The 20144-nt window shown below is 44.0% G+C and overlaps 1 protein-coding gene across 1 annotated transcript in view; it reads right to left on the bottom strand.

Annotated features, from left to right (window-relative positions):
- Positions 1–9929, bottom strand: part of T265_13942 (hypothetical protein) — a gene marked incomplete at both ends in the record, with an annotated part of 28502 nt that extends 18573 nt beyond the window's left edge. Inside the window, 3 exons of the mRNA XM_009171281.1 lie at positions 3267–3390; positions 4072–4141; positions 9661–9929. Of these exons, the coding sequence (XP_009169545.1) occupies positions 3267–3390; positions 4072–4141; positions 9661–9929 (463 nt within the window). The remainder of the gene's footprint in view (positions 1–3266; positions 3391–4071; positions 4142–9660) is intronic.
- Between the last annotated feature and the right edge of the window lie 10215 nt (positions 9930–20144).

The raw sequence follows: 20144 nt of genomic DNA, 5'->3' as shown, positions 1-20144 counted from the left end.
GGCCTGGTACAGCACATTCAGTTGCCTGAAAACATCACAAACGAGAGATTCAGCTGGGTTGCAGGTGAGTCTCTCAAGAAAAAAACAAATTAGATTGCAAATGAGTGTATATTCGCTAAGAGAGGCAGATGTCACATCGTTTTCTGCAGTACTGTGCGCCGACGCTTGTTCATTCCCAAGGATATAAGACGGAGGACAAACGAGAGGAGATGGACCTCAAGCCAAACAAGGTAGGAGCGCATGCACCGGATGGAACAGTGGCCCGCTGGCAAGTCACATCAAGGTCAGACTTGTTTGTCTAACAATAGCAAAATTCAAACCGCCACAGTTTAACCAATCTTGCAGCATAACAGAGAGAGCATGCCGGGTGCGGTGATCAATAGGTGTATGTGCGATGCAGTGATTTAAACTGACTGTGTCGTTCGTTTCCTTGTTACCGTCTCATGTCTTCAGAAACCTGACCCTGTTTTGTTCACGCGGCGATATACCAGACAACATATATTGGATAACATTTCGGCGTAATTCAGGTGTACATGGGCTCGACCATTGAGGGACGATGTTCTGCTGGCCTAATCCATCTTCACAAGTCCATGCGAAACTATGAAATTTAAGGAGAGGGCTAAACTATCCAATGTTTCCCAGTGGAACGTATGTGAAAGTCCAGCAACCACACCCATCAAAGCAACGTGTTCCTCAAAAAGAGCGGGCGTAAGTAGGAGAGGGCCTATCCAATGTTTCCCAGTGGAACGTATGTGAAAGTCCAGCAACCACACCCATCAAAGCAACGTGTTCCTCAAAAAGAGCGGGCGTAAGTAAGAAGCTGTGACAGTGTGACATCTCAAGTCAAGATGGAAGGTGGAGTATACAGTGCTTTTCATTCGAGGTGCGCATTTTTCATGTGAGCATTGCTTACAGAGCTTCGGCGCTTGAGCTCTCCCCTTAACCCACAGAAAGATTCGTGAACACCTGTCTTCGAAGAATCACTGCCCCAACCCTGAGGCTTCCATAAGGTGCAAAGTTTATAGTGTTGTTGGACAAAGCGAAGTATGATTAGGTACAAAGTCCTGAATGTTGTCGAGGTGCGAAAGATTAGGGAACAGTTAAAAGTGATCCTAGCATATGAAGAAACGTAAACTTTTGACAAGTACACTCATTCGTATATCAATTTGGATTTCATGAGAGACTCAGATACATGTCTCGTTGAGGATATTCTTCGACTGAAGGTTCTGCACAAGAACCGCCTCGTTTTTCCGTTGGTAAGAAATTTCAGATATCGCAGTATAATTCATAAGGGAAACTACTCACAAGGCTGCTGAAAACTCTTCAAAAGTCCATTCAGTTGAAGAACATCATGAACGAGAGGTTCAGTTGAGACTCTCGCGAGAGCTAAATTGATTTGCAAATGAGTGTAGTTGTCGAAATAAGTCCAATTTGGGCTCAGGGAACTCGGGGACTTCGCCTAGTGTAAGCTTAATTCCTAAACGCTAGATTCAACTTGGTTTCAGTCGAGACGGCCGAAGAAACTAAACTGGTATGCAAAAGAGTGTATTTTCCTTATTTCAACCTCTTCCCCATTTATGCAGTGCTTGGCCGCGCAGTATTCCCGCGGCATCTTCCATGTTAAACACACTCTTTGAAACCAGCGCACTTCGTTCCGTTTCAACTGTTCGTCTCGCTGGATCGGAACTATCCACCTTATGTACGCTAGCTGGGTAGCAGAGGGTTACTCGCCGTAGGTATTTCGTTAGCTTTTATGGCATCAGAGAAGTAATACTTCCCAGGCCTAAAACTCATGTTAGTTTACACACAAGAACTCTTTATCGAAGGTCTGACGCTGCGGGTCAACTCAAGTGGATTGTGATATCAGCTGTCAAATAGAATGCTGTGTTTCAGCCACATTGGGAAAACAGTAGATGAATTTGATGGCTGACAGCAGGTCACCTCGACCTCCCCTGCACCGTACGCCAACGTGCACTACAATCGTTCAATGTGCAATCGGGGCGTTTAGTTACTCACCAAGGCGATTAATTTACCCTATTTTAGGTCAGAACAATAAGGGATCGGTGTGACAGACGAGAGTAAAAGCTGCTATTCGGGCTCTCAGGGCATGAGTTGGGGAGGGCGGTCTGGGAGACAGAACCCGGGTAGTGGGAAAGACGGTATAAGGCAAGCATTTTCGTCGAAAGCCTTCCGATGTCACTAGGTAAGAGCCTCGGCATAACGAGTATAGCAGCGCACTGTAGTCACGTGGCTGTCTGTTAGAATGGTCACGGATTCTAACTTATGCGAACCACACAACTGTACCAGTGCTACTCAGATTCTTCTGTGCTCCAAGTGAACCAACCAGAAAGGTGCAGACCCGGTGGTAGCAGGAACATAACTCTTAGGACACTGGATCCCTGAAACGGGGTGTGTATTTCTAGTAACATCGCTTTAACTTGGCTGTCAAGCCGTTTTAAGGTGAATATCTCCACGAAAAATCCCTACAAATATCCCGAATCTCCTCACACTACCAACAATCTACAAGTAGCTCAGTGGAAGAATAAATTTCACCCGACGAGTGAAACTTCCGTCTGAGAAGTCGTTGCTCGAGGAGCCAGTCAACACGTGTGACCGCCTGATGTGGATCCCGTGATTGAAGGATGAGCGGCGCTATGTCTTGTCTAAGTGCGAGTTAATCACACTTCTGATCAGCCACTCGTGGCCGAACGGTTAAGTGTTCAAACTACTAGCCGGGAGGTCGCGGGTTCGAGACTCTTCGGGGTTTCGTGAAATGCACACTGTTGATGATTCCCAATAAAGATGAAACAGCTTCTCGGCTTTTCAGCACTGGGTGGCTTCAGGACGAAATCTCCACCTAAATATCATCCACCTATCCTCAGACTGTGCAACACCTGAAAGGTACCAATAGGTGTTTCCTTCACATTTGTTTGATTCGTCTCTGCGATCAATCTTCTGCTCGCTTTGTTGATTATAAAACTAACTCTGAGCACCAAACCACAGGATTATAACAGCATTTTCTAAGGTGGTTCTGTTTTTGTTCAAACAGAACTTCTCTGGCGTTAATTGGTATTTCGACCAGCAGCACTAAGTTCTGGAACAATTCACGAGTGTATAGAACGCTTTTTTACGTATGTCTGAGAGTCAACATCCTGGTGGATAACAAGCTTTATTTACAATCATTCAGTACTTATCCACCCCTCCGTTACCCTTGAAACACGAAAGTAGTAACTTGAGGCACCTAATCAATAGATATTTCAACTTACCTGGTCGGTAATTCGGGTGATGAAAGATCTTTTTCACGTGGTAGTAGGGTTGAAGTTTCACGTATCCGAAAATCGCATTGAATGCTCGACGAAACAATCCTTTGACACGTTCGAACACTCCCGGCTATAGAGAAAAATCAAAGTTGTGGAACACTGATCAGTCGGACGTGCGAAAGACAAACAGCTGTTTAAGATTTGTACTCCAAATTTTCTATGGACATACGCTCTGACATTGGGTTGCACGGGGCCTTCGGAACCTTACGTCGGTTTTGTAGTTGTACTTATTCTGTGTGGTAAATTAACCGGTAAAGATGAACTACCTTCATACAGAAATAAGCTTTCAGAACAAACTGATGTGTTGTTCTCCCAAAGTAATTTTAGCGGTTAGAGCCCCACAGAAGTTCACTATTTGTCGTGCATTTACTCGGATAGAACTGTATCTAACTCTTTTGAAAGTGAGGAGTAGAAAGTATACATCAACAGCGTGATCTGAACCAATTGTTTAAAATGACACAACATGGATACTAATCAATTTGCAAACTGATTGAGGTTCCAGTAAAGAAACTTTGAACAATAGTGACACATTCAGTAAAGGAGGATTTATTGCCATCTAGGGTGTGTGTAGCGGTCTCCTTGGAACAACGCTGACCAGTGATGAGACTGCAAACTGTTGTTCAACTGTAACACGCTTTCAGTGCTTAGCTGCCATGCCACCTGAACGAAGCACGAGGGATGGGATACTGCCAGTTTACCCAAGCCTAGACAGCGGAAGTCGAGAGACAGAGGTCGGGTTCGAACCACGAACCTTTCGGTCGGTAAATCCAGGCTCTAAACAATGAGCCATCTCACATGTATATCCTACGCTGAGTAATGGACTGTGAGACTGAGCATTGCCAAATAACAGTAAGCTTCAGTGAGTTTCCCACATCAGTCCACGTAGTTTTCAAGCGCCACAAAGACGAAACCCATATACTGACGCTTTAACTACCTCAAGACAAAAATCGAACCCCGTGGTGGAAAGAATGACACACAAGTGCTTCTAACGTGTTCCTTGTTGAAGGGGAGTGTTGCGGTAAACGATTTGTCTATTTTGGTTTGTTTTTCTTGCCATTTCAGACGATCCAAATCCGGAGGTACCGTAATTCACTGGCCGTATTTATATCAGGAAGGTCAGCTTCCTGAAGGCAATCACTGAATGCCCGGAATCTACGGCGACTCTCAGCCCCGCTAGGTGTTGACCAGGCAGACAACGCCCCCTCAGTATGCAGCACGTCGCAGTCGTGCGTCAGCATTGGACCGAGTTCAGACAGTATCCCTCGAATAAATAGCTTGAGACCGTTGTACTTTTCGCACCTGCACACACTCACGCTCTCGCACCCACTTGTTGGAATATAGCTATTGTGTTCCCTTCCGTGAGTCTTTTCTCTCCGACACTAGGAACTGGAGCGGGTCAGCAGCAGATACCTCAGATTGGCGAATCAGCAGATATAACAATTTGGCTGGACGCTTTCATGGAGAAATGTAAAATAAAACTATTTTATCTTGTTTTTCCCACACAGCATCTCAGTTACACTCGAAGCTGGTTTGGACAGGATATTCAACTGAATCCAGCTGAATCTTCCGTCTTTAATACTCTGCTTCAAGTGAATTTGCTGCACTATACAGCCTCCTGCTTCAGTTGGTACGGTATCCGAAATATCACAAAAGGTTGTAGAATACTCTTCAGTTGAAGCGAACCATCATAAACAAAAGAATCAGCTATATTCAACGAGTGTTGCGACGATTTGTCTATTTTGGTTTGTTTTTCTTGCCATTTCAGACGATCCAAATCCGGAGGTACCGTAATTCACTGGCCGTATTTATATCAGGAAGGTCAGCTTCCTGAAGGCAATCACTGAATGCCCGGAATCTACGGCGACTCTCAGCCCCGCTAGGTGTTGACCAGGCAGACAACGCCCCCTCAGTATGCAGCACGTCGCAGTCGTGCGTCAGCATTGGACCGAGTTCAGACAGTATCCCTCGAATAAATAGCTTGAGACCGTTGTACTTTTCGCACCTGCACACACTCACGCTCTCGCACCCACTTGTTGGAATATAGCTATTGTGTTCCCTTCCGTGAGTCTTTTCTCTCCGACACTAGGAACTGGAGCGGGTCAGCAGCAGATACCTCAGATTGGCGAATCAGCAGATATAACAATTTGGCTGGACGCTTTCATGGAGAAATGTAAAATAAAACTATTTTATCTTGTTTTTCCCACACAGCATCTCAGTTACACTCGAAGCTGGTTTGGACAGGATATTCAACTGAATCCAGCTGAATCTTCCGTCTTTAATACTCTGCTTCAAGTGAATTTGCTGCACTATACAGCCTCCTGCTTCAGTTGGTACGGTATCCGAAATATCACAAAAGGTTGTAGAATACTCTTCAGTTGAAGCGAACCATCATAAACAAAAGAATCAGCTATATTCAACTGATTCTCTTGTCGAAACCAAATTCGTGTGCACATAAAAGTATTTGTATCTTGCTTACTTGAGGCTATCAGCTTGTTGATAGACTTAAAGATTGTGAGCCATTTAAAGCGAACAAGTAAAATATTAACTCTTTCGTAATAAAGCACCCATGTCCTTGTGATGTTACTTGCTTCACAGCTAAAAATCAGCAACGTTGAGAACGTTTGACATCCCAGCAGAATTACTGCCTTTCGATCACAGGAATGACAACAACGCATTCGTAGATATCAATCAACCGATCGATCGATTGTCAACTTCGTAGTAGGTTTCCAAATTGCTTGTGCATTGACTAATTGAAGTGATATATCAAACTGAACTTTACTCGTCGTTTCACGTCGTTCCGCGCTATAGCGTGTAAGAAGGCAAACTATTTTGAAGATTTTACGTTTTTTTACCTTTATCTTGCCGGTAGTTCAAGGAATTTTTCCTTTCCTTGAAAGTCCACACTTCTTATTGCTACACCATGTCAAATTTTCCGTGATCAGATTACTCATCACCACATTTTGGTTTGACTCATATGACCGTGCATTTCTCGTGAAAAAAACGACAGCTCTGGGACAACTCATCTAAATGAACTTGCCTGAAGCTTGTCTGAAGCAAGTCGAACGTGCCACATCTTGGGATCCAGGTAGCTGTGATTCAGAGGAGAAGAGAAAAGTTTATATAAAAATTCATCCTCTCTAACAATACCGCCCACTGAAGCAATTTAGGTCTGTATGTAGAATGATGTCCATAGTCCGTTAGGGCATCTGAGTCAAACAAGACTAACCAGAGTTGAACTATTTCGAAGTTTATTTGAACAAATAGCTGACGCTCAAGAGATATTTTTGGTTGCTTAGTTTTCCCATGTCACACCTTCATTTATAGCATCAGTTTAACGTGACTGTTTGTCACACTCAGTAGATCACCGAAAGTGTAACGTTTGAATCACGAGTGAACCCGTAAAACTAGCTGTGGTATCAGCGAAATACGCTCATTTGCATACCAATTTGGTATTGACGGTTGACCCGCCTGGAACTTAGCTGAACCTGTCGCTCATGATGCTTTTAAGTAGTGTATTACGTCTATACATGCCTGGTATCGGTTTGGTTCAGGCAACACTGGATGATCTATGTCGTCGAAAAGCCGAAAATCAATACGCAACCGTCTAGTCCTTGTTCGGAAACATCAGCATGAAGTCCTGCCTCGGAGATGTAGACCATGGTATTCAACCACTTGTAACTGGGGCGAGATGGCCCAGGTGGTTAGAGCGCGAATTTACTGACTGGAAGATCCGTGGTTCGAATCCCACCTCCGCCTCTAGACTTCTCCTGTCTAGGCTTGGGCGACCTGGCAGTATCCCAGCCCTCGTGCTTCCTTCGTGTGGCATGGAAGCTAGGCACCGAAAGGGTGCTACAGCTGAACGATTACTTATTATCTATTCATAACTGCTCAATCTATTAATAACTCAAATTAGACAGGATATATCGCTACCAATCTTTCAAACACGGAATCCACGTCACGTGATTACTTGTTGACCGAGTGCTGAAACGAGTGGCTTACTTACAGTCTGGTGGTTGATTGAGGTGACTTTGCAAGCAAATTATACTGCTGAGCAACTACTCGTCGCTTTTAACTACTAGGCAGGTTGTGGCGGGTTCGAATCATTCTAAAGACGTGCATCGTTGATAATTCCAAAGAGGGTTGAAGCGACTGCGCTCTGCAGCATACAGTGAACTATAAAATCACTCCTATGTTCAGAGAGATTGTTTAAAGTTTACTCTGATTAACGCTGACCCTCCATTTTCCCAAAGATACCGACTTCCCTGCTTCTTACATCTGTGTGAAGTGTTGCAAAGCGATCCTAGCACCTTCAAACCCATGCGTGTTTAGTGAAATTTTACTTCCACCACTGGCATTTCGAAGACACCTTGAGCATCAGTTCTGAATTTGTGTATTCTGAAGAACCTTTTGACAATCGCTGGTTTGTAGCTTGATCAACGCAAAACAACCAACTAGCGCTTTTTTGGTTTCTGTATCCGTAGCTTTAGAATGAACAGGTGTATGGGTTTTTTGACGGACACAGGCCTCTGGGACCAGACAAATGGCTTTCTTCTTTTAACGTTTTGCTCAGCCGTGAACGGTCTTCTTGTACGGGATATATCACCATCGATTAGATACTACTGATACCCAGACAGCCTTCAGGACTGAACTTTTCGGAGAAAGGAATGTACATGCACCGGTTCCACAGCTACCGTAACAAAAAATTTCTTCTGTTGAGTCTAGTCCAGAAGTTCTCCGAAAATTTACAGGAATCACAATCAAAGGAAAGAAACAACTGTTTCATTTCCCACCAAACGGACCGAAAGATGACCTCAAGCGTAGGACCCCATCACTGCAAAACTTAGGGAAGTTCTGTTTGTGTAAACGGTGCATTCTTTCAAGTTCATCCGTGCGGGGATTTAAACTGCTTTCTGTTTGGCGTTTCTCTTGAACGTCTGCTGCGATTCTGTCTTACCGAGCAACGTGCACTCAGACGTTAGCGATTGATGCACTCCTAAAAATCCCTTTCAATTGTTTAGTCTGGATTAGGTTACTGCACTCTTCATTAGCATATCACACAAATGTATTTTTCATGTAACGATAATAAACATTCATTCCGCTGTAATACCCTTTTGGTACCTAGCTAGTACGCCACAAGAAGGAAGCACCAAGGCTGAGATACTGTCCGGTCTCTCAAGCCGAGTTTGTGTCCCTCGATCTTTCGGGCAGCCATAAAAAGCGAGTCAGGATACACAGGAAAGCAGACTGGGATGATGCTTCTGGAATCGCGCAGTCCGGTCAAAGTGCACCGCCAAATGCTCCTGAATTATTCATTTCACCTGGTCTTGAAACCATCCATTTGTTGAGGACGACAAGTGGGAACTATTGGAACAGATAATAGGCATGCAGGAGCTAGGGGCAATGCTGTCGAAAATGTTCAGAAGGACGGCTGGATGGTTCCTACGCTAAACTGAATAAACGAGGTATAATGCAAGACCCGAATGTCTGGTAAGCGACTGTCTAGGGTGAATAGCATTCCATATACCACTGTTCAACTGTGCCAACAAAGGTTTAGCCGCTACTTCTTCATTCACGAGCACAGTTTGTATGACTGCTCAGATGGTAAAATGGCATGCGTTTGACGCCAGACAGCGCTAGGAGGGAACCTTTTGTTTAGAATCTTTATCTTGTTCTTTTTGGACCGTGTGGGAAAGTTAGTACTTATGTCCCGGTAGGAATGAACTGAGAAACGTGAACTGGAACGGTCTCCCTACACTATCGGGTACATTTTAATAACAAAGTACCAGCACATCTTGAGGTTCAGGCTGTGTCCAGCTAGTTGCCCTATTTCTGCACGAACAGCGAAGCAAAACCCGTCGGTGTACCGACAAATATCTTCTCGAATAGCAGTGACCTCGTGAAGCAAACTGCGCCTTCCCTAGTGTATGGTCAATTACCCAATGCGAACCATCACAGTTGGCAGACGCCCTCAGCAGAAACGAAGTGTTTTCGTCTACTAACTAATGACCAGTAGTTTGAAAAAACAGGCATTTTACCTCCAAACATACCAGTCGATTTGCCAGCCAAATTTCCCGTTTTGGGCATGTCGTTTTCGTATATATATGATATATCATATACATAAAATATATATTAATATATAAACGAGTCGTTGGGTTTGCCTGGAGTTCTCCAGCAACGTATGCTTTACATAAATCCATAAACCACCACTCGCTTTCTGTCTATCACTGATCACTAACATAATATAATGGTACATTGAAAAGGTCATACTTGAATAGAACAGGCGCTTGTCTAAGCCTTGTAGTAACATCCAGATGAATCTGAAAATACATATATACCTCACCTCTCCAAGTTCCCGTTGTCATCTTCTGTGTACAAGCAGTGAGCTGCAGTGACGATCCAATCAGGCTTGATCAGAGCAGCCCCGCAGTAGTGTTCGTTGTTTGGTCTGAACACGGCGTTTAGACCATGGTAGCGCCTCGCCTGTATTGACACCGCCCAGGGGTAAGCTCCTTTAAGCACCGGATGACCACCAATAATCCGCTTTACTCGTCTTAACGGCCGAGAGCCCTCCACAGCTGCAATAAAAACAACCACAATGCAGTAGACACACTGAAAATGCGCAGCTGAATTTGTCCCTCCGTTCAACGGCAACCTCTCAGAAAAGTACACTTACGTAGAAACAAGAAACGTCCCAACTCTCAAGGAAAGAAATAACCTCCAAGACAACGAAGCACTCGTTCTGTCCTTCTAACTGGGCGCTACAGAAAACTGCAATTGTACCTCCACGTTTGTGATTCCTGGCCAATGAAAGATCTTGGCGGTGTGCAGTTTTCAGCATTGCGATTATCCGCTTGTGGCCTAACAGTTTTCTTCAAACTACTTACTGAGATTTCGAAGGGCTTGGAACCCCCTCTGCTGGTTATTCCCAATAAGTGATTTTGGTTTCGCTAACGGGACGATCCTTCGTTAGAAGGCCAGATAACCTGTGGATTCTCGCAGCATCATTCCGTAATTTCGTACCGGTAGGAATACTTCGAGTCGTCTGTATCAGCAGCGGAAGCCCTGTTAAGTATTTTATCTGGATCTCTCAATATTGAATCAGTTTAACAACTCATTCCAAAAAGGATATTGATCTCATCTTACTATTTGTATGATTTGGCTGCTTATCCAAAGAGAATAATACCAGCCGAATTCGGCATTTTGTGGATGGCTATTTGAGAGTGTACAATGAACTTCAGTCATTTTATTAGTTAGTGGGACAATAAAGGAGAACAGATTCTACAAAATGTACTAATTTTTTTGGAATTCAATGGTGCAAATCTATGCAGTGATCGTTATAACCTAGAATGTCGTCAACAACTAAATCGCTCAAAAAAGCGGTGTTGCTTTTCATCAGTTAACTGAAATGAATTCATTTTTGGCCAAATTTGACTGAATTTGAGAAAACTCAGAATTAAGTTTAACACCTGTTGTGAATATTACATTTTTATCATAAAGATTGTCTTCTGGCTCATTGCTTTGCGGCCATTCACAGCTATCAAAAACCCTCGAACTCACGATGTTTTCGCTCGTTTGAAAACCAGTTCCTGGCGCCCAAAATTCATCTTACAAATACCTAGATGCAATATGGATGCAAACTCCGGGATATATTCATAAACCAGGGATTGAAACCCTACGGAACACAGTAAAAATGGACTTATCAGTTTTCATAAAGGAAACTACTCACAAGGTTGCTGAAAACTCTTCGACAGCCCACGACCGGTTTCGCCCTTCCACTTCGGGCTCATCAGGTAGGTGCAGTCCCCGAGTTTCCGTCAACCTTATGTTCCAACCTTGTGAATAGTTCCCTTTATGAAAACATACTGCGATATCTCGAATATCGTGTCAACTGATACATGGGGCGGCCTGTGTGCAGCACATTCAGTTCTAGAAAACCATAAACGAGAGATTCAGCTGAGTCTCCCGTGAAAACCAAATTGATTTGCAGATGGGTGTATTTCTCGAGGACTTATCAGTTGTTTCACCCTCGTAACCCGATTTCGGTAATGGTGCATGCAGTTTAGGGAAAATATTTTTGACTGGAAGCAGCCTTGTCGAAATGGTGCTTGACCGATTTCCGCATGGTTACTGGCAGCGCTTTCAAACGCCTCCTGACAAAGCCGATGTGACGGCGTCTTCCTGTACATGAGTCTATTAGCGCACAGTTGATGGTAGCCATAATACAAATCTGAAGGTGAATGTGCACTAATAGAAGTTTTTGTATGGTTGCGACACGTATGAAAATAAGTACAGTGTGAGGATGGGAGCAATTCAAAAAGGGAAATTATCGGATGCGAGAGTCCCTTGGTTGAAGTCCGGACGGTGGAACGTGTTTTCTCCGCAGTTTGGCTGCTACACGTATTCCATAGTTGCCCGTGGACTTGGAGTGTTTGGCTGACTCCTTGCTCCCCGCGCGCGCGCGCGCGTCTGTGTGTCGTGACTGGGTTCGGTTTTCCGTTTATGTAGGTCCCAGTGCGTGTATGTGGGCTCGTCGGCACATGAGTGGTTGTTGCGCTGACCAGGCGGTGCAGACAATCGATGTCCGATGTGTCAGCTTAATGCGACGTGTTTGTGCGTATGAGAAAAAAGACAAGCCTCGCGATCCAGTGAGCGACTGTGAGTTGAACAGTCAAGTATGTGGGTGACTGGGTCGCTACAAGTCTTCCTTACCTAGACATTTCCGCTCTTGGTTTCCCGCTGGTTATCGATGCCCCACTCCATCAGTGATCCTCGGCATCTTCTCTGAAAGTGAAGTATGCTCGTTGTGGATGAAAAGAACTCATTTCGTCTCCTCGAACCGAACTTTCCGAGACAGTCTGGTTATTGAAGGTAGCAATAAACACGCAAACCAGACACGAATTTTGCGACGGAATGTCAGATTGATTGCTGATTGATTGCTGGTGTAAATCGTACAACCGTTTCTCTCACGTGACCCAAACTGCAAATCTGTCTGTAACGTTTAATTTCGGGTGTCACGAGCTTCCCGAAAATGTATACAAATCACAAATGTTTATGCCACCGGAGAAAATTCGTAAACGACAGCACGACTTGTTTCAACAGGTGCAAAGACAATGATCGACAGTGTCGTTTGCAGCGTTCATAGAACTTGAACATCCTGATATTGGTTAGTGTACAAGGTTAAAATACAACCTTGATTTTCTAGTGAAACTTGAGATCTCGTAAAATCGGTGAAGCAATCGGCCGAGATCACACAAAGTGGTCTTTGAAATCATAGAACTTACATCATTGTAAAGCACCATACGTCCAATTTAGCCACGTGAGTGGAACCTATTCATGTTATTTGGTACTGAGTTGCTACCATCCACGTTGTTAAACACATGTTAGTTTCCAAGAGCTACCTTAAATATCGCTGAAATCTCCTCTATAGCCTTTCTTGATGCTCCTCAGATGGGCTTCGTTTCACTGTTTCACTTGAACACCATATTGCGAAGAACATTGGTTCTAACGAGAAACTCCGATGAATCCCTCGTCCAAAATATTCGTCAAATGGATATGATATGAATATGATACATTGGACTCCGAACCGCAGCAGCACATTGCTAACGTGCTCCGAGCCAGTGGTTACCCGGATAGATTTATAACCAAGAATATGTCCGACCGCCCTATCCAACCGCCTTTCACGACGACTGGAAAGAAGCCAGTATACTTGAGTTTACCGTATAAAGGCGATCTGTTGGCGGACATAGTCCATCGCCGCTTGTTCCAATCCTTACAACGCACGTTTCCGGCTGGAACTCTACGGTCTTGGTTTACAACAAACCCTTTGCTCAACTTAAACCTCAAAGACAAGATGCCAGTCCTCACCCAGAATATGGTTGTATATTCTTTCTCCTGCTGTTGTTCGGCGGAGTATGTTGGGCGCACGACACGGCAACTTTCTAAGAGAATACGTGAGCACCTTTCTTACCGGAATACCACTAACCTCAACAATTCAGCCAAGAGCTCAATCGCATCCCACCTAACTGACACCGGGCACGTAGTCATGCCAAATGAGTCATTTCGAATCATTTACCAAATAGACTGCCAGTATTTATTCAACGGCGTTGCTTGACTACAGCCGAGGCAGTCGCTATACGCCTGCGAAACCCGGTACTCAGCTGTCAGGAAAGTTTAGTACGAACGCTCAGTCTGCCTTGGTCGTGTAACACGAATCAGCCGGCCAAGTCACTCAACGTCCCTCTGGACTGTCTCAGAGCATCCAACTAGATGCGACATGGGGGGAATGCGCAGACAACCAACCGCTTATGTCTCCACGTTTTGCATTTCACTAGCCAATCGCAGCGTATTTCACTTTTCGCTCTTATTTTAACCATTAGATATGTACTGACCTGATGACGAGATCCCGAAAACACTACTGTTCGTCACCGTGTTCTTTCTCAAATGGATATGACGCATCTGCCTACTATTTCAGTTGGCACGATATTCAACACATCCAGTTATACGTACTTGACAGAGTGCACCACTCGTAAACATCACTTAATTTCCAGTCGAATGTATTCCGACAGTTACGCAAAATTTGGTGTTCAGTTAGGATATAATGGGGGAATGCGCCTTCTACATAGACCTCAAACAAACGCAAAGTAGCTAGTGAGTAATCGACGAGTTTTAATTAACCTCATGATTAAGGTGCTCCGTCAAGAAGCTCCTAAAAACTTTCTTGGTCTCTGAAGCTCCAAGCCACTTGATACTGGGAGAAGAAACATCCAAGCATCTTACTGCCTCAGTGCCTCTTGAGGTTGTTGAGTTGATCGTAGGTGCATGCTAGAAACGCATATGCACGTAATTATCAGATGACTTTCGAACATCTCCGAACTCCCTCCACCAAAACTATCGATCGTATTCCCACAGTTGGCTGTGCTGTCAAACCAAGTGTGATGTAATCCACAACTGAGAGAGATTCAACAAGCATGTGAGTGATTGGTAAACCGAGGCCTTCAAATATAGACCACTGAAAGTCATTTCCTGTTCAGTAGACAGAGATAAGCTGTTGTAGAAAGACGTGTTTATTTTGAATGTCTCACTTTAGAAGAGTGTTCAGCAACTCCTCTTATAACTTTTGACCGATACCACAACGTTTTATTGCCTTTTTCTTGAAGCGAAGAAGGGTATCTCTTAAAAGTGACTGACGAGCTAACTGTCCGCGTCTCCGCCTCTCAAGGACGTAGTTTATGGTACTGCTGGGAGGCTACACTGCCTGACTGGCTAATGCGTACTCAACGTGAAAACTGCTATAGAGCGAGTTGGGACCGACCCGGAAGTAGGATGTGTGTTTATATGCACAGATGACAAAGACTGTCACGCGACGGATCATAGGAGCACAAAGCGACGTCCAGTAGGTCGCACCGCACAAGGTCATCTGCTGAGTGCTGATATGGGTCAGGTGACAGGTGTCACACGTACACACATACAGAGACTAGTCGCATGATAGTAGGTGGACTTAAACAACTGCTTCAGGGTGTTGGCTCTGTACCGGAACAAAATGGAGCGAAGAGATTTCAGATGATTTGTCAACATCTCAATGAAGACAAGATTAAAAACCACAGGCTTTCTCAATGGACCGCGACCAAGAAAGCCTTAGATAGAAAATCGATAAAGCCCGAAGGGGTTGTCAACTCTTGGTTTGCTAGTGTTTTTAAGTAAGACGAACAAACCTTCCACCGTGTCTATAAAAGTGTAATTTTGCCCACTTTTGTGTGAATAGTACCGTGAACTTTTGAGCCCAATCTTTTTTCTTCTGATATTCGGGATCGTCAAACCTACGCGTGACTCGAAATTCATTATTGGGAACCCCAACATTAAGAGATGAGGCTATATATATAAGACTTCCATGGTCTGGTGATATAATTAATTAATTAATTAATTTGATGAGAAGGCCCGTCGATCCTCCCACACAGGTGAGCGGCGTTAGGAAGTCATTGTGTGTAAAATGTACGGGTGAAATATAGAAAAATCAATGAGTCGTAGATATGAGCGGGCCAGCAGCCCATGTTTTCTTCGGCACAAGCTTTCCCGTTTTTGGCTATATGTGACACGTTTGTACGCATGGGACGTTCATTGGCTTTCTTGTCTGGCCAAAACGTATCAACCAGACTCGGGTTTATGGTATTAAGAAAGCATCGAGAAAGCTGTGGTCCAGAGCGCGTTGACTTCTTCGCAATAGCCTGTAGTAAGAAGAGTAAAGATTCGTTTGTGTTGGAAACAATCAAGACTTTCGTAGGCGGTTTCTTTGTTTCTAACATGGCACAGATGTTGGGAAGTGCTCATTTGGTCCACGCTGTTTTGGACAACAAAGACATCATCTCAGACGTGAGTTAGTGATACACTTTCCGAGAAGCCATTCTTCGTTCGTGCCTCAAAGTATCGCCTAACAATAATCCATTTTAGAAGTGCAGTCAATCAACCTGACGTTGAGTTCCGATCCCATCAGACTTTCCTTGAAATCAAGCAAGTTCAACGTGGGGTCTGGATGATACGATGTTTGAACACATTTGGAAATTGTGCCCGCAATTTAATCGGCACAGACCTACCGAGTGAACCTGTAGAAAACTGGGATACGCTCACTAACATTTTTCAAGTATGCCCTTGTTGGGGGTTCGTATATTATTTAAAACAAATCGCAACTACCGTTCACAGGGACAAACAGGAGAAGTAAGAAAACGAACCCTTAAATCTTTGTAATGTACTACTCATAAGGCTGCTGAAAATCCGTCGACAGCCCACGACCGGTTTTACCCTTCTTGGGGCTCATCAGATAGCCACAGTCCCCGGGTTTCCGTCAACCTTATGTTCTACTTGAAACCAAATTGCACGAAATTCACGAATACACACTCATCTGCAAACTAATTTGCTTTTTCGAGAGACTCATCTGGAACCCACCTGAATCTCTCGTTTGTGATGTTCTCAGGTACAATTCTCGAGCAATTTGGTTTCAAATAGAACATTAAGTTAACGTAAACTTGGGGACTGCGCCTACCTGAAGAGCCCGAAGTGGAAGGGCGAAACCGGTCGTGGGCTGCCGACGGATTTTCAGCAACCTTATGAGTAGTACATTACAAAGATATGCATGTATCGCGATATCTCAAATATCGTAGCGACCGAAACGTGAGGCGGCCTGGTGCAGCACATTCAGTTACCTGAGAACATCACAAAGGAGAGATTTAGCTGGGTTCCAGGGGAGTCTTTCGGAAAAACGAATTAGTTTGCAAATGAGTGTATATTCGCGGAAAATGGACCTTTATTTTGCGGGTCCAAAAATAGACAAAAACTCACGGTTTCTCCGAGAAATTAATATATGTGGGGGTTAATTCACCTTTTGAGGGATATTTCATGGCACGTGGCGCACTGACCAACCCTCAGTGGGATTTATTACAGGACTTGGCGGAACACATGGCGCGTAAAATAAGGTAACCCCTCCTCGATTTTATCTACTCGGCCGTTCCTGACTGCTTAAATAAAACAGACCAGCTCAATTCAATTGGCAATTTGTTTCATTTGCAATAAGAAACGGTAAAGGCTTCATATATCTCTTCCAAATCACTCACTATGATCTCCGAAAGATTGGTTTGACCGAACCTAAAGCAAAGAGAATGTGCAGAAGAAGGCAAGATGGCCTAAAATTTCTTCTTCACGTTTTCGACTGAGCGGATTAAAGAAATGACAGTAGTCTGTAGCACCACTTTGGCGCTTGACCACCTGAAACTAGCACGAGGACTGAGATACAGCCTACATAACAGCAGTTGAGATGCCGGACTGGTCGAGGTCCGGACCACGGACTTTACGATCAGTAAGTCCTTACCTTAACTACTGAGCCATCTGAAGCTGGACCTAAAAAACTCATATGTTGTCAGACAAAGCGGTCCGGCAGTCTTTTCATTCACATATACATTCACGTAATCATTCTATAAACAAGATTCTCAAAGACCAACGCAGCCCTACAGGGAGTACCATTGTCAATGTTGTGGAATATAGGTAACTCGGGTGCATTGCCTGCTTGTCGGTCTGTTCGCCGAGTTTAGCAGTTGGGGGTTGCGAAAGCTTCATCATCAATCAAGGTGAAACAAACGATATTATATGCATATGTGTATTGGTTAGTGTATTACAAACCGCAAAATACGAATAAATTTATGTATGGACTCACCAGACCATTCCTCTATCCTCTCGGGAAGTGTCCAGGTGGGGGAAATGGACAGTAGAATCCAAACGCAAACCAGAAGGGGCAGCCTTTTCGTGACCATTGTCAATCGAAAGTTAAAAATGGCCGAGAAATCAGACTACCACATATGTTATTCGATTGAATGAAGCCAAGGTCGACCGTGAGAGTGAACTGCGTGACCCGAGTAAGTCTACTCGGTTCACACGCAGACATTATGTCAATATACGCGTGCGGAGTGCACCATTGGAAGGCATCGTTCCGCCTATCACGAAATGGATAAACAATTGGTTCACTGTAAACAAACATCCAATTCAGATGGCATCTCGTTCACATTGATTCGTCCGAACCTGAAGTTCGAATGTGCTGCCAACTGTCGACATATTCTTCTGTTGCTGGGTTTTAGGCTTCCTGAGTAAGATTGCTTTTACTTAGTTATTTCGAAACACATTTCAGGGGTTGTCCATAATCATGGTGATTAGAGCCTCCGTTTAACAAGAGAATATATGGATTTTTTGGGTGTTCTTGCGTGAATTTACGTGATAAAAGAGAACCACCTCGGTTCTTCTAAGACACTGAAAATTTTTTTGGATAGTGCAGGATTGCAATATAAGACGTGTATCAGACAGCTGAAGGCCCATATAAAGTCCACTTCCGTGGCTTATGGACGCTATTCACATTTAATCACCGTCTCCGTGATTGAGTCACCGATACATATATTACAAACCTTACCACAAGTGTGGGGTGTCTCCGTTTGACTACCGTCTTGGGATGTTGAAGGTAGACTCTACTTCGATACACTTGAATCATACAGAGAACAAAGACGGAATAGCTTTAATAATGAGATAAATCACAGCTTTATTTTCATAAAGGAAATTACTCACAAAGTTGCTGAAAACTCTTCGACAGCCCACGACCGGTTTCACCCTTCTTTGGGCTCATCAGGTAGGCGAAGTCCCCGAGTTTCCGTCAACCTTATGTTCTACTTGAACCCAGCTGTATTCGTTTGCTCGCGATTTGCCTCCAGAATTTTCGGTGAAACTGACTGGTTTGCCATGGCCAAATGCGTAATCGATAGGCTACTAACTTATGTTGAGTAGTCTATCGCTGGAGAAGTGGCATTACATTTATCCAAGAATGAGAGCTAACGGCTAGATAGGAGAATGAAAATTTCACACCTTGGTCAAATAATAGCATTTGCACCGACCCCGTTTGGAAATTTCTAATGCTTCCACACGGATGTGTGAGAATCATGCGTTCAGATGAAACAATATTTCAGGACGGAGGCACGATGAAATCAAACGGCTTATTACCATAGCCAGACTGTTTTTTTCCCTGTTCGTTGAAAGTCGTACTCACTCAGCCAGTCGGGGGACTTTATATCGAGCCTCAAAGTGTCTCTTGTGTCTTTTTTCTTTGATGCTACGGTTTCCGATGACAGTTAACTCCACATGCTGCAGACGCATGTTATCCCGCAACTCAAGCAGCACACGAAGTCATCGACCGTCTTTCAACAAGACGGCGCTCTACCCCACAACTCAAACCAAGTGAGAACTTTCCTCCGAGAGATATTTTCTCATGAGAGAGTCATTGCTCGTGGATTTTCAAACTTTTGGCCCTCAAGGTCACCCAATCTCACACCTCTGGAGAATGATCAAGGCTAGCGTATATCATGAAAATAAACCGGAGTATTTGGTGAAGTTAAGAGCAAGAATTGAAGAGGAGTGACGCTTGAAGAAGTTAAACATGCTGTGTTTCACATCTCATACCGCCTCCAACTTGTTATAGAAGAAAGAGGTGGTTTCTTTCAACATCTTTTGTAATACCAGTCTGTTCACAATAAACCTTCATAATGCATGTATTTCCACATAAAAAATTCTAGATGTTAAGATTAGTTTTAACATGGGTATTATTTTTTGTCTATTATGACTCTACTGTATCTGGTGTTGATGAACATAAACGCGATCCGTTTCGGGTCTTAAATTCTTCCTCCATGTGGTTTTTCTTACAATTCTCCATCGTCTAAATCAACTCTTGGACCCGATACACTACGAAGTATTATTCTTAGGTCGTATATAGTCTGTTGTACGCGTCAGTCCATTAGTACCATAGCTGCATGACTTGTCCCCAAATCCAATCGAATTCACCCTACGTTTGAGAGTTTGAAAAAGAGGGGCCTTTTATCACGCCTACTTGGGTAGTACTGTGTCGTACCGGGAGTTTCTGGCAGGCCTGCTTGTTTGAACGAAAGTACATCAAGAATATGATCACACGACGACTGACCTTTAGCTTTGGGATCAGATACTTTGTATATAGCTGATCATTCGGACATGCTGGCTCCCAAAGCCCTGTCACGGAACCATTAGCAGAAACGGTCAAACTGACAGCGCAACCGAATTAAGCGGCCCATGATGCTGTTGAACTAACGTTGTGACTTTAAACGGGCATCAGATAGGTGGTCAAATCATTTTTTGTGGATGTAACGCACTGCTCACAAGGTTGCTGAAAGGCCAATGATTGATTTGGCCTTTCTTGGGGCTCACCAGATTGGCGAAGTCCCCGAGCTTCCGTCAAATGCATGCCCCACTTGAGGTCAAATTGAACAGATCTCGGCA

Source organism: Opisthorchis viverrini (assembly GCF_000715545.1).
Source record: "Opisthorchis viverrini unplaced genomic scaffold opera_v5_134, whole genome shotgun sequence".
NCBI lineage: Eukaryota > Metazoa > Platyhelminthes > Trematoda > Opisthorchiida > Opisthorchiidae > Opisthorchis > Opisthorchis viverrini.
This window is presented reverse-complemented; position numbering and strand designations above follow the sequence as displayed.